Raw genomic sequence first — 15570 nt, 5'->3', positions numbered from 1 at the left:
GTGTGCATATCGACACATTTCTCTAGTCGACCTGGTAATGTCTGCCCTCATATTGTGTCCCTCATATTCCTCTCATCCAAGAGATTTGTGAAAGAACAACGCTGAGCACTGCTGCTGATGTGCCCTTGCTCATGCTTTTACCGCACATTTTCTCATCCCCACCATACCCTGTCAAATCAAACTACTGGCAAATATGCAAGTGAATCGCTCAGTCATACACCCGTGCACACAGACAAAACCCCCCACAAAACCACTTTTTATTTGCCACCTTCCCATCAGCAGGACCATTACAGCATTGTTGGATTAAGGCCCGATGTCTAATCTCCCGCTAATCCCGATCAGTTAATCTACGTGTGAGCAGTTTCTAGTTCACAACCTGGCATCTAACGCATGCTGAAGTTGCAAAAGAATACACATGCTTATTAGTTTCCACATTTTCAGATCTTGAAGTGCAGTATATGTACACGCCCACCCAACCACACACCCACACACCACACACAGAGCAATGCTTGTTATATGAATACTTTTATCTACACAGTTGCCAGTAAGAGTCTGCTGCTAATATATCCTAAATCAGGCAGTCAGAGATAGCTGCTGTGACCGCTGCCCCATCCTGACTGATCCGTCTTTGGCTGCACAAATTTGCACAGTCAGGCATTTATTCTCCCATACTGTGCTCACATAGCAGTTGGCATGTGTTGTTGTGTTTTACACAGTGAAAAAAAAGGCAAAGCGACAGTTAGTTTCAGGGCATTTAGCGCCTCCCCAAATGACCTAAAATTATAGTATTATACAGTAGGTTAGGGCACTTTGGACACACACATGCACACCATACACACACTCGGTGGGCAGCAGACAGGTCTGGTCTGTGGTAAAGTAATTTTAGTCTGGTAATGTTTCACACAAATATTGAAGCACCTCCCTGTCTCAAACTCACACACACATGCACAGGCATGCATGCACACACACACACACACACACGCACACACACACACACACACACACACACACACACGCTGAGCGCACACTCATGAGGTGAAATTTTAAAACGGTAAAATTGTGCTATGCAAGTATACATCACTGCATTTTTTTCCAATGCTCTCATATCAAGTCCACTGACTTTATCTTTAGTAATTCAGGTCAATTGATCATTTTCTTTTTTTCTGAGACACTTCGCAACAGATAACAGCTTTATAATGCTTTGAACCCGTTCTTTTTGCTTCTCTCTCCCACCATTGACATTTCTCACCGCTGCACTCATTGAATATTATTTACCTTCCTCTTTCGCCATGAAACCTCTTCTGTTTCTCTTTTCGCTGTGCTTTGTTCTTCAGTGGATTTCAAAGGAAAAGTCTGCTTGAAGGTTATGTGGGATGTTGAGTCACATACTGGTTCGGTTAATGGGTGTCGAAAGGACATGACGGAAAAACAGGCACAGTCTTTCATTTAGGTAATACGTTGCCATTTTTAGTGATATGGTTAGTGTAAGACGCTCATTATGAAAGGAAAGGAGCAAATAAATTCAAACCATTGCTCCACTTTTACTGCACAGCAACAAGCTACTTTGATGCGATGTATGATGGCTGAGGCAGTCCAGACCCCAAAAAGTGCCAGAGTGCTGAAGTTGTACTCACTCAGCTGCTGTTTGTCTCTCATTTCATTTTCCATTGGTCATACAATGGCTTGATGCTGTTGTTTTTAAGTGTGTGTTGATGTAAGACTCGAGTAAACACTGCCTTGTGTTAAAAGCCTTCTTCAGGGAGAGTTGAGTTAAGTTACAATAAGAAAGCCTTTATAGTGCAAGGGTCACTTCCTGCCTGACATAATTTTATCTCACTTGTGCATTCACAAGCTCTGACATTGTGAAGCATATAAAATTGCAATAAACGCCCTTGAGCATTAAGATACAAGACATTTTAGGGCATAATGATAATTATGTGTTTGTATTCTAGTCTATTCCAGCGTCAGTGTTGCCCTCGTTATCCGTACATGCTGTCATGAATTGTTTTTTAATTCCTTTACATAACTCATGACTTTAAATGCTAACTAAAGGCAAAATAAGGTGTCTTGAACAGTACAGAATGGAGATTAAGGAAGGAAGTTTGCCAAACTGTTAATCACCGTTTGATCGTGTGTGTGTGTGTGTGTGTGTGTGTTTGTGTGTGTTTAGAAGGATTAAAGCTCCAATATAAATTTCCCCTCCGGTGTGAGTTTGCGTCATGAATTGCAGTGACCTGATCTTCTAAATTGTGCGTCTGGTGACCTCGATCCAGCTTACTGACTCTACAAACAGAAGCGTGTCTTTGGATTAATTGACACTGCAGTGTACCTCAATTTGGTTAAATCCATGAGTCAAAGTGACACTGAGTCCTTTCCTACAAAGGCCTCACTGGAAAAGAAAACCAGTGACAGTTGCTATCGACATCTGCCACAACAAGTATTTACTGATATGACTTTTGTATTGATGGCAACATCATAAGATCCTTTTAGTAGAATATAGGTGTGGAATAAAATGAGGATCCCCAAGAAAAAAACACTAATGATGGCATCACTTCATCACTATCGTACATTCTATTCTATGCACCTTATAATTCTGTTCGCCCCATATTTGAAAACAGTTGTAAATTCATTTTCAGAGCTGTGCGTGTGGTGCATGCAGCAGAAAAATTGGCAAACAACTACCCTCCACCTGCAACTTCACCGATCAATCAAATATGTTCTGCTTATCAGAAAATAATGCTGTAAATCCGTAGAGCCAACAAATTGGAATGCAACTCAGCTTTTTCGATATGATATAATTGGGCTTCCGGCCGTATAGTTGGATCAGTGGCCAACATGGCTTCTGAGTCATGGGCAGAGAAACTTGTTGTGGGGATGTTTCTCATGTAATGTCGATGATATTTAATGAAACAGTTTGCCAAATTCAAAATGGCTTGCTCTGAGACACATTTTAAGTAAGTATGTAAGTAAGTATCCAGATAAAAAAATGTACCGTATTTTCCGCACTATAAGGTGCACCTAAAAGCATTCACTTTTCTGAAAAGCCAATGGTGCGCCTTATAATCTAATTAACCGTTTTTATGGATCAATCTTCTGATTTCTTGGACGTAGTATTTAAATTGTTCTGTAAAGGGTTTTGTTGCAGCTGCAGCGGTTGCGAATGCTCAACATAAATAAAGCACTGTCTTGTAGTGTATTGTATTCCCTTTGGCAGCCTAGTGGTCGACTGGTGAGCACATCAATTTCACATTGCAGAGGTGAGCAGTGCAGGGTTCGATTCCAGCTCTGGCCTTCCTGTATGGAATTTGCATGTTTTTCTCCCGTGCCTGCGTGGGTTTTCTCCGGGTACTCCGGTTTCCTTCCACATTCCAAAAACATGCATAACAGGTTAATGGAACACTCGAATTTGCCCCAAGGTGTGAGTGTAAGCGTGGATGGTTGTTCGTCTCTGTGTGCCCTGTGATTGGCTGGCAGGGTGTCCCCCGCCTACTGGCTGAAGACAGCATGTCCCGCGACCCTTGTAAGGATAAAGCAGCTCTGAAAATGGAATGGATGGATGTATTCCCTTTAGCGTCGCTCCATCTCGTGAATGCATACTGCAACCCCAGCCACTATATTGTAGCTTCTATTCTGAACGCCTTATCATGTGGTGCGCTCTATATATGAAAACCGTTTTGAAATAGGCCATTCCCTGCTGCAACACACCTGATACAAATGATCAGCTCATAGACAAGTTCTGTAAAAGCCAGATCACTTTGGATCGATATTAAATTTTCCATCCTTCTCGCCATGGTGGTGAAAGTGTTGGTGACCACCCTGCTGAAAAGTTTGTTGTGCGTCAGTTAGTTCTGATGGTTTTCACCATGGAATGCAGTCCTAGGTGTGCCTGCTTAGCACATCAGCATCTGTTTGTTTTTGCAATCAAGTTGGGACCCGTTTTTGCATGCAGAAATCTTTAGTAGATCAGGCCCTATGTTACCATCAAAAATGGACCTTAGCGACCACCTCCATTGTTGAAAATTTGTCATCAGACAATGCCAATTTCTGATGTATTTGACAGTAACACTTTCAGCCTACTCCGTTCCCCAGGAATTCTAATTCTTTTGTGGAAAAGCTTTCAGCAAGCTTATAATAACTAATTTTAATGTGACAGTTGTGCATCAACTATTACAATGGACCCTTATGCCATTCACTTCCATTCCTTTTTTCATGTCTAAAGACTAATAAAACACTTGAGAACAAAAATCCTGATGTAGGTTATTTGTACATGAAAAGGTTAAGCTATAGGTCTTTTTCTGGTCGACACCTGAGTTGAGTTATGATTGCTTTTCAAGATGGAATCAGGTAGGCATGTTACCAAAAGGTAGCTTTGGAAAACAAAAGCGAATCACTGATGAAAAAAGAAAAAGAAAATGAAAAGCTTGGCATTGCGGCCATCATTTGGTCTCTAAGGCTGCAAGCGTCAATTAGTGAACATTGGTCTAATAAAACGAAAAAATGCTTTCAAATTCAATTAACTGGAGAACAATGCTCCAGGAAGACTGTAATCTGATACTGTAATTCCCAGTTTGACTATTCACTTTATATTACACATTAAATGATGTTTCAGTGAAGTCATTGCAACATTGAGCTCCTCAATAAATTTTCATAAACCTAAGCGTTTATTCTGTCCCCAGTGATTGTATTACACTGAAGTGTAGTGCCCCTAGTGGTGGAAGTAGTTAAAACCACCCAAAAAGTCAGTGGGGCAACCATTTTGAATCATAACAGTGGAGAGGTTTGATCACATCCACTTTCATCCTCTTTCTTTTGACCAAGTTCAGGCACTATCTGTAAGTACATTTACACAGTTATAAATGCTACTGTTTGTTGTTTTATCGGCACATGTCAATATTTCACCAGTTAATCTCCTTAAATACTTACCATGGACTTGTTGAAAAAGACAGAGAATAGGGCTGTTACACGGGTACCATTTCATATGTATAATTGGATGCTGTACAAACATTCGTGTTGTGTTTCTGTTTGTGTACAGTTTTACAAGAAATACTTTCATAAAAATACCAAACGGTGGATTCTCATCTTTGTGTTTTTATTGGAGGATTGTTTAGCACGCTGTTGACACCATGCTCTCATGTTAAACGCATTGTTAGGGCAGAAGAGAGGTTAATAAAGGAAGCTCACACGAAGATAACCTTTTTGAATTTATTTTTTGTGAATTTATTTTGTATTTTTTAAACAAGATCAGGGGTCGGCAACCCAAAATGTTGAAAGGGCCATATTGGACCAAAAGCCCCCCAAAACAAACTGCCTGACAATCCCGTCCTGCTAAAAGAAACACAGGCTATGATGCAAATCCTTGTTGACAGAAATGTTGACATTTAATATTTATTCTACACATTTTTAAAGCATTAGAAAACATTTATTTTACACATTTTAAAGCATTAGAAAACGTTAAGAATGTTTGTGTCATGTTTGTCCTCCGACAGAAGCCATATTAAAACAAAAAATATATTTCCCTCCCCCCTCTTTTGCCATTTTCAAAAAAATTGACAAATCTCCAGGTAGCCGCTAGGGTGGAGCTAAAGAGCCGCATGTGGCTCTGGAGCCACGGGTTGCCGACCCCCAACCTATATCCTTGATTAAAAGGTCAGAAAAAAAGACCGAATCCTGAAGTTTATAAATTGGAGTCTCTGAGCAGTTAGTGAAGTATTTTATACAATGACAAAATTGGGCATCTTGTGTCCAAAAATAAAGTACTCAAGATGATTTTAATTTTGATTGCATTGTGTGCCACATGCTTTTAAGAGAGCTTAATGTGCATCTAAATGTTCAGTGATTTCCGATTAAAATGTGCCTCTTCAAACACATATTAAAATTAGAACAATACTCAGGATTACATGAGGTCATGAGAGCACTACATCGAGCCTTCATGGGAAGAATAGATTTTTACAACCACGATTAGCGCATTCCATTTCAAATGACGGGTCATGCATTTGAAATGTTAACCCTTTAACAAACTGGACAAGCACCAATATTTGTTATTCACTGAAGCGTTCAGTAAAGCTACACAAATCCATCTGCAAAAAAAGTGGATGTTGCCAGGTCACAAATTTGACTGTTCTCCAGGGTTTTTTATGTTTCACTCATGAGCATTTCAGATGTGACATTTCTTGTCGTATTAAATTTTGTGGGCTTAGATGGAAAACCCGTACCATCACTCTGCACCATCGATGAATGACACTGGTATCAGTAGTTTTATTTCCACCCTTACCAACTTCAGTTTCACCTACACCAGACTTCTATCTCGTGCACATTTCAGACTTCCTTTTGTTTCAGCTAGAGGAGAGGCACAGAAGACTTAGTTATGTGAATGGGATTCCCTCCAACTGCCCCTTGAGTATTGTCCAAGATGAGCAATGAAATCAAATCGGGAAACCAAATTGTACTTTTCCCGACCCATTTTATTTGTCTTCTCTGTTTGCACATTCTCCTAGTACTTAAGAGACAAGTTTTTATTCAACGCTTTACATAAAAAGAAGTTGGAAACAAATCTGACAGAATGCCATCAATTCCGACCAAATTCTGACACCGGTCGTACAGGAACTAAGCAGCCAGTATCAAGGCGTCCGGTACCCCATACTTTCGAAGGCAGGGTTAAAACATCCTAAACAAACAGAACAAAAAAAATTATTTTCCTGTGTAACGACTCACATTTCAATTGACTTTCAGCAGCCATTCCCAAAGATTCGATGAAAGATTTATGGAGAAACAATGAGGAAGGCATCTCGTCTTTTGCTCCACTTGTCCTATTGTTTGTACAGTACACCCTCCTCCCCAATCCCCGACCCACACACTTGCCGTTCCAAAGAAAGGTGCACATTGTGACGAAAGATTTGTCGGACGGATGCGCTTGATTATGCACAAAGCTTTGGTCGTCTTTCTCACCCTTAACCTTCCCCAGACGTTGCCCTTACACACATGAGCACACATCATCCCTCAGGCTTGCGCCTTTGAAGAAGCTGATGCCCTAGACAGCTTTCTCCACTGTCTGGCAGAATTGATGTTACATATGCATTTATTCTTATGCTCCCAAACAAGCCTAAAAAATTCCTGAATAGTCGAACACATATTTATAAGTGCCAAAGCATCCTTGATATTGTTTTTTTAGATTACCTTTTGGGTGATCAGCTTTTGACCCCCAAAACTACTCTAGACCCTGTTTTGTACCTAGAGCCTCTAGAATGTGAGGCAGAAATGTTATCTGCATCAATCACCACGCTGACCCTTTGTTAAATTTTTAAATTTTGAAATTCCTTTCTCACGTAACCCTCAGCATATTCTTAAGCAACGCTTATGACTTTTCATTCGGTAGTGTCCCCAAATCGCACAAAGGCAGTTGTCTGTCATAAATTGGCAGTTTATTTTTTAGATAAACCAAGCCATCAGATATGGGTGGAAAACAAACATGTCACTATATACAAAGCATGGTATTACAACTGCTTAGCAAATGCAAATTTGTTTCAGTTTGCCACAGCATTTGCAATTTTCTGCTGACCCCACCATGTGTTTGAAGTGAGTTCCTGCCAGGAAACAAGCAGGAAACAATTAGTTACACCTGTAACAGCAATGCATTACTGAGAGGAACAAAGAATAAAAATACATTCAAATGTGAGCTTCTGAATGTGAGCCTGTTACCCAAAAGCAAGTTACAATTCTTTATTTGAGGAAATGCAAACCACTGTTTAAATACTGTATCCTCCACACAATAAGGCACTTCGGAGTATAAGGCGCACCTTCAACGAATGACCGATTTTAAAACTGTTTTCATATATAGGCACACCGCATTATAAGGCACATAGAATTGAAGCTACAATACTGGAGCTGGGGTGGGTGGGGTTGCGTTATGCATCTACTAGATGGAGCTACGCTAAAAGGGATACAATTATAATACAATATATCCATCCATCCATTTTCTGATCCGTTTTATCCTCACAAGGGTCACGGGGGGTGCTGGAGCCTATCTCAGCTGTCGTCGGGCAGTAGCGGGGGACACCCTGAAGCACCCTGGCAACCGGGCCAGCCAATCGCAGGGCACACAGAGACGAACAACAATCCGCGCTCACATTCACACCGAGGGACAATTTGCAATGTTCAATCAGCCTGCCATGCATGTTTTTGGAATGTGTGTGTGTGGGGGGGCGGGGGGGCGGAGTACCCGGGGAAAACCCAAACAGGCACACGGAGAACATGCAAACTCCACACAGGGAGGCTAGCCTGGATTGAACCCACAACCTCTGAATCGTGAGGTCGACGCGCTAACCACTCAACCAGTGGGTACAACCTAATACAATGCAGCTTTATTTATATCGTGCTTTCATAACCGCTGCAGCTGTAACTGTCACGTTCCGTGCCTGCCAGCAGGTGGCGGGTTTTTTCCCTCTGCCTACTGCACACCTGCTCTTAATTTCAGGGTGATTATCAGGCCTTTTTAAAGTGGCTCTGGCAGCTCATTCACTGCCGGAGAATTCCACGCCGTGCCATATTCTCTCGTGCTCTATTTTCGCTATTTGTTATTGACTCGTTGCCTTCTTGCCTTACGGCCGATACTCTTGTGATTCGCGTTGAGACTCTAAGATTTGTACTAATCGTATTTTCGCCAATTCAGGCCCTCCTCGTGTTTTTGTTTTCCGCGAGCGTTTTCAGTTGTTTTTTCCTTCTTTGTTACTCCTGGTCCTTATTTGATCAGCGTTTTTTGTTACCGTTTTTCCCTGTCGGGCTCTTTCTGTTTTTTGTCATTTGTCGCTTCGGGCAGAACGTGACAGTAACAAAGCACTTTATTGGACTTTATTGAACATTTAAAATACTATGTCCAATAAATCCGAATATTGATCCATACACAAAGTGCATCAGATTATAAGGTGTGCTGCCAGTTTTTGAGAAAATTGAATGATTTTAGGTGCGCCTTAAAGTGCGGAAAATACGGTATGTATGTATGTTGTCGTTTTGTGATTGTATGCTAAGATGACATGTAAAATGGAAACAATATGTGACGAGTGATCCTAAGCATGTTTGTATTGTTTTGGTTAAAAAAATTAAAATGGAGGTATTTATCAATTTATCAATTATAATTTCTCTACTTCACCAGGTGAACATCTGAGGACCTGTCCCCAGGGTCCAACCTGTTGTACGAATAGCATGGAGGAAAACCTTGAGGATTTAAGTGCACGAGAGACAGAGGCGCTGATCAAGGAGGCCGGCAGGTCACTGCAGGCTGCCTTCAACACCCTCCATAGAAGCTTTGACAGTGCGTAGACTGTGTGTGTGTGTGTGTGTGTGTGTGTGTGCGTGCGCGTGCGTGTGTGTATGTATATATGTATGAGTGTGTGTGTGTGTGTGTGTGTGTGTTCGCTGCAGAATGAACTCATTACTGGATGAGCTTGGCGAGTTTGTTTGCTACAAGCTCTGGATGTGCTCTGCACCCAACCCCAACTTCAATCATAATGGTACATGTGTGAGTGGGGGATGTGTATGTCAAGTCCATCAAGGGGACCCCTTACTGGGTGTTATAATGAGGGCAGAGTCAGGCAGACACAATGAAACATGATAAGCCGATCCACTGATCCCCAACGACACGCACTCACACGCACTCACACGCACACACACGCACACACACGCACACACGCGCACACACATAACAGGAGGTGTCCCCTGGGGCAGGGGCTGGTTCACCTAATGAGCAGTTGACCCACTGAGGAGGCAACCCTGAAAATCTGAGACATAAAGGAATGAAGGGAGGAAAGGGAAAGGAAGCAAAAAAAGGCAGATGACCGCGGAAAGATGGCTGAATGCTGCAGGTGACAAACGTGACATCATGACTTTGTGAATCAGTCTATCAATCCGATGTCCACAGTGACGGGGCTTTGGTATGTAACCATCCAACTGTTTATGACCTTTGCAGTCTTGGGTTACAAGGAACAAGACCCATTTTAATGCAATGACTGACCACTTATTTTTTTTAAATCTATTTTCCAAACATGCTGCAGTTGCTAATTAGTAGTGAGACATTCGCCTGGCTTTTGCACAGACAGTGTGGGTTCGCTTCCCACTCCGTGACAGCGTGAATGTGAATCTGAACGGTTGTCTATTTCTATATGTGACCTATGACTGAGTATGGCTAAAGTCAGGGTGTGGTCTGCCATCGCCCAGAGTCAGTTGGGTGAAGTTGTCGCCACCCGTGACCATGAACAGGACAGAAAATGAATGAAAGAATGGAGGGTTCTCTTGATGACAGCCTCAAGTACTCTTAAGACATTAAAAACAAGTTCAAGCCTTTCAAAATGCTAAATCAGATGTTAATGAAATACATTATATTGAAATTTGAATTTAAAAAATCCTCACAATCTGGCGGCAGAGTGTTCCAGTGGTTAGCGCGTCAACCTCACAGTGCAGAGGTACCGTTCAATTCCAGCTCCGGCCTCCCTGTGTGGAGTTTGCATCTTCTGCCCGGGCTTGCTTGGGTTTCCTTTGTGTTCCTCTCACATTCCAAAAACATGCATGGCAGGCTGATTGGATACTCTAAATTGTCCCTCAGTATGGGTGTGAGTGTGGAAGGTTTTTCGTCTCTGTGTGCTCTGCATTGGCTGGCAACCGGTTCAGTGTGTCCCCCGCCTACTGCCCGAAGACAGCTGGGATAGGCTCCAGCACCTTGTGAGGATGAAGCGGATTAGAAAATGGATGGATGGATGGATTCCTGAGAATCATATATGCCGTTAATGTGTTTCTTACTCTTTGTCCTCCTTCCAGCCTATTTCACTGAACTTCACAGTCGGTCTGAACGCTCCCTCCAGGAGGCGCTATCTCCCCTCGGTGCCCTGTACTCCCAAAATACAAGACTCTATGGTGATTTGTACTCCGACCTGAAACAGTACTACCGCGGCTCTGCTCTTAACTTGGATGAGACCTTGAGTGAATTCTGGTCGCGCCTTCTGGAACGTACCTTTAAAAGCTTCACCCCCAGTAATGTGAGTAGGGACTTCATCTTCATGAGTAAATTGAGGTGGACAAAGTGAAAATGTGAAAAGTAAAATTGCTCCGATTGTTCTTTTAAAAGAAAGCCTCTGCCACTCATTGTGTACAAACCTTATTTTGTCTTGAGCCAGTAAATTCTAAGATGATGTAATGGTAAAAACGTGTCGGTTTGCTGAGACAAATGTTATTTTACCTACAGTGACAGATAAGATCAGATCATTTCAGTCATGTTAAGTTCTCCCTTTATACAAGACAATTGCTACAGTCACTGAACTATTCAATGCATTTCATCAGACACACAAATAAATAATTTTGAAAAAAAAAGAAAGAGAATCTGTAAATTCTGCAGTAGTGACCTGATGATAACCAGGAAGCAGCCTTACATTACACGGGTTTCAGAATTATTGCACAGGCTCCCCATCTGTTTGAGAATCGACTTTAAGATTTCTTTTTTATAGTTTATAAGTTTCTTCATGGGCTTGGTCCTTCATATCTTTCAGAACCCCTTGTCCCTTTTGAACTCTCGCGGTCCCTGCACTCGTCTGGTTCCTCATCATGATTTTAATCTGTAAAGCACTTTGTGTTACAATTTTGGTGTGAAAAGTGTTCTATAAATAAAGTTTTCCTCTATTGATTGACTGATTGATTTATAATCCTCTTTGGTATGCGCCACTGTCACCATCCTTGCAGGTCACATTGTCCGAGGACTACCTCGAGTGTGTTGCTAAGCAACAAGAGACCTTGCGACCATTCGGCGACGTCCCCCGAGATATGAAAGCAAAGGTTATACGAGCTTTTGTCACAGCCAGGTCATTTGTCCAAGGGCTGATCATCAGTGGCGAGGTTGTCAGAAAGGTATCACAGGTGAGTGTGTGTTCTTGTATTCCTGGTTTTGTGGGAACATCAGTACAAACAGTTCACAGTGTGGTGTCAAATATAAAGAGTCACTTTTTGACTTTAAGATTTTGGTTTGTGTTCAGGGTGAAACTAGGTTGAGATGATCCCAGAATAATTATTGGAGGGATTCATTCTAGCACACCCACAATCGGTGAAAAACTATGATTTGGAATGTCCAAATGGGAACCCCCCCCTCTTGGGCATGCTGTAACCAAATTGAAATGCCGAAACACATTAACACATGTAAACATATTAAAATTGACTTTTTTTTCACTTTTATTTCTTTGCCTCTGCCTCTGGCTCACAAAGCTCTCCAAATAAGAATGCTTGCTTCCAGCTTTCACTTCCTGGTGACGATTACTGTTAAACCCATCCATCCATTTTCCACCGCTTATCCAGGGTCGGGTCGCGGGGCAGCAGCTTTAGGAGGGAAGCCCAGACTTCCCTCTCCCGAGCCACTTCTTTGAGCTCTTCCTGGCGGATCCTGAGGCGTTCCCATGCCAGCTGGGTGACATAGTCTCTCCAGCGTGTCCTGGGTCGTCCTCGGGGTCTCCTGTCAGTGGGACATGCCAGGAACACCTCACCAGGGAGGCGTCGAGGAGGCATCCTAATTAGACACCCGAGCCACCTCATCTGGCTCCTCTCGATGTGGAGGAGAAGCGGCTCTACTCTGAGCCCCTCCCGGATGACCGAGCTTCTCACCTTATCTCTAAGCGAGAGCCCGGACACCCTGCGGAGAAAACTCATTCCGTCCGCTTGTATCTGGGATCTCGTTCTTTCGGTCATGACCCATAGCTCGTGACCATAGATGAGGGTTGGTACGTAGATCGACCAGTAAATTGAGAGCTTCGCCCTTTCGCTCAGCTCCTTCTTTACCACGACAGACCGATACAACGTCCGCATCACAGCAGACGCTGCACCGATCCCCCCTGTCGATCTCTCGCTCCCTCCTGCCCCCAATTCCGACTTATTGCCGGCAATGTGAACCAAACTCTGACATCGGCAGTATAGGGACCGAACAGCCCGTATCAGGGGGCTCGGTACCCCATACTTCCGAAGCACCCCCCACAGAACCCCCCGACGGACACAGTCAAATGCCTTCTCCAAGTCCACAAAACACCTGTAAAAAACCTGCTAAGGGTGTAGAGCTGGTCCACAGTTCCACGGCCAGGACGAAAACCACACTGTTCATCCTCAATCTGAGGCTCGACTTCCTGACGGACCCCCCTCTCCAGCACCCCTGAATAGACCTTACCAGGGAGGCTGAGGAGTGTGATCCCTCTGTAGTTGGAACACACCCTCCGGTCCCCCTTTTTAAAAAGAGTGACCACCACCCCGGTCTGCCAATCCAGAGGCACTCTCCCCGATGACCATGCGATGCTGCAGAGGCGTGTCAACCAGGACAGCCCCACAGCATCCAGAGCCTTGAGGAACTCCGGGCGGATCTCATCCACCCCTGGGGCCTTGCCACCGAGGAGCTTTTTAACCACATCGGTGACTTCAACCACAGAGATAGGGGAGCCCACCTCAGGATCCTCAGACTCTGCTTCCTCCGAGGAAGGCGTGTTGGTGGAGTTGAGGAGGTCTTCAAAGTACTCTGCCCACCGGTTCACAACGTTCCGAGTTGAAGTCAGCAGCGCCCCATCCCAAGTGTACACAGTGTTCATGGTGCACTGCTTCCCCCTCCTGAGACGTCTGATGGTGGACCAGAATTTCCTCAAAGCCGCCCGGAAGTCGGCTTCCGTGGCCTCACCGAACTCTTCCCACGCGTGGGTTTTTGCCTCGGCGACCACCGAAGCTGCGTTCCGCTTAGCCAGTCGATACCCGTCAGCTGCCTCTGGGGTCCCACAGGCCATAAAGGCCCGATAGGACTCCTTCTTCAGCTTGACGGCATCCCTTACTGCTGGTGTCCACCAGCGAGGTCGGGGGTTGCTGCCACGACAGGCACCAACCACCTTACGTCCACAACTCAGATTGGCCCCCTCAACAATAGAGGCACGGAACATGGTCCATTTGGACTCAATGTCCCCCGCCTCCTCCGGGACATGGGAAAAGCTCTGCTCGGTGGGAGTTGAAACTCTTTCTGACAGGGGATTCCGCCAGGTGCTCCCAACAAACCCTCACCATACGTTTGGTCTGCCGGACGGACCGGTATCTTCCCCCACCATCGGAGCCTACTCACCACCAGGTGGTGATCAGTTGACAGCTCCGTCCCTCTCTTCACCCGACTTTTAAATCTACTTTTAAAAACCCGATGATACAACCACAAAGTCAATCATCGAACTGCGGCCTAGGGTGTCCTGGTGCCAAGTGCACATATGGACACCCTTATGTTTGAACAAGGTGTTCGTTATGGACAATCCGTGACGAGCACAGAAGTCCAATAACAAAACACCACTCGAGTTCTAATCGGGGAGGCCGTTCCTCCCAATCATGCCCTTCCAGGTCTCGCTCTCATTGCCTACGTGAGCATTGAAGTCCCCCAGCAGAACAAGGAGTCCCCAGCAGGAGTACTCTCCAGCACACCCTCCAAGGAATCGAAAAGGGTGGGTACGCTGAGCTGCTGTTTGGTGCATATGCACGAACAACGGTCAGGACCCGTCCCCCCAACCGAAGGCAGAGGGAGGCAACCCTCTCGTCTACCGGTGTGAACCCCAATGTACAGGCCCTGAGCCGGGGGGCAATGAGTATGCCCACACCTGCTCTGCGCCTCTCACCGTGAACAATTCCAGAGTGGAAGAGAGTCCAACCCCTCTCGAGAGAACTGGTACCAGAAGCCAGGCTATGTGTGGAGGCAAGTCCGGCTATATCCAGTTGGAACTTCTCTACCTTGCACACTAGCTCGGGCTCCTTCCCTGCCAGAGAGGTGACATTCCACGTCCCTAGAGAGAACTTCTGCAGCCGAGGATCAGACTGCCAGGCTCCCCGCCTTTGGCTGCCACCCAGCTCACACTACACCCGGCCCCTTTGGCCCCTCCCGTGAACAATTCCAGAGTGGAAGAGAGTCCAACCCCTCTCGAGAGAACTGGTACCAGAAGCCAGGCTATGTGTGGAGACAAGTCCAGCTATATCCAGTTGGAACTTCTCTACCTTGCACACCAGCTCGGGCTCCTTCCCTGCCAGAGAGGTGACATTCCACGTCCCTAGAGAGAACTTCTGCAGCCGAGGATCTGACTGCCAGGGTCCCCGCCTTTGGCTGCCACCCAGCTCACACTACACCTGGCCCCTTTGGCCCCTCCCGTGAACAATTCCAGAGTGGAAGAGAGTCCAACCCCTCTCGAGAGAACTGGTACCAGAAGCCAGGCTATGTGTGGAGACAAGTCCGGCTATATCCAGTTGGAACTTCTCTACCTTGCACACCAGCTCGGGCTCCTTCCCTGCCAGAGAGGTGACATTCCACGTCCCTAGAGAGAACTTCTGCAGCCGAGGATCTGACTGCCAGGGTCCCCGCCTTTGGCTGCCACCCAGCTCACACTACACCTGGCCCCTTTGGCCCCTCCCATGGGTGGTGAGCCCATGAGAAGGGCCTCTTCGGGCTAAGCCCGGCCGGGCCCCATTGGTGTAGGCCCACCAGGCGCTCGCCAACGAGCCCAACCTCCAGGCCCGGCTTCCGAGGGGGGCCCCGGTGACACGCGTCCGGGCAAG

The 15570-nt window shown here is 45.2% G+C and overlaps 2 protein-coding genes across 2 annotated transcripts in view; one reads left to right on the top strand and one right to left on the bottom strand.

Moving 5' to 3' along the window:
- gpc1a (glypican 1a) overlaps window positions 1-15570 on the top strand; it is a 34150-nt gene that overhangs the window by 8169 nt on the left and 10411 nt on the right. Inside the window, exons 2-4 of the mRNA XM_052073436.1 lie at window positions 9146-9304; window positions 10804-11021; window positions 11719-11892. Coding sequence (XP_051929396.1) covers window positions 9146-9304; window positions 10804-11021; window positions 11719-11892 — 551 coding nt within the window. The remainder of the gene's footprint in view (window positions 1-9145; window positions 9305-10803; window positions 11022-11718; window positions 11893-15570) is intronic.
- Window positions 12893-15570, bottom strand: part of LOC127605690 (uncharacterized) — a 130897-nt gene continuing 128219 nt past the window's right edge. Inside the window, exon 2 of the mRNA XM_052073460.1 lies at window positions 12893-13349. Within this exon, the coding sequence (XP_051929420.1) occupies window positions 12954-13349 (396 nt within the window). The 3' untranslated portion in view covers window positions 12893-12953. The remainder of the gene's footprint in view (window positions 13350-15570) is intronic.

The sequence above is a fragment of the Hippocampus zosterae genome, chromosome 8 (assembly GCF_025434085.1).
Source record: "Hippocampus zosterae strain Florida chromosome 8, ASM2543408v3, whole genome shotgun sequence".
Lineage (NCBI taxonomy): Eukaryota > Metazoa > Chordata > Actinopteri > Syngnathiformes > Syngnathidae > Hippocampus > Hippocampus zosterae.
This window is presented reverse-complemented; position numbering and strand designations above follow the sequence as displayed.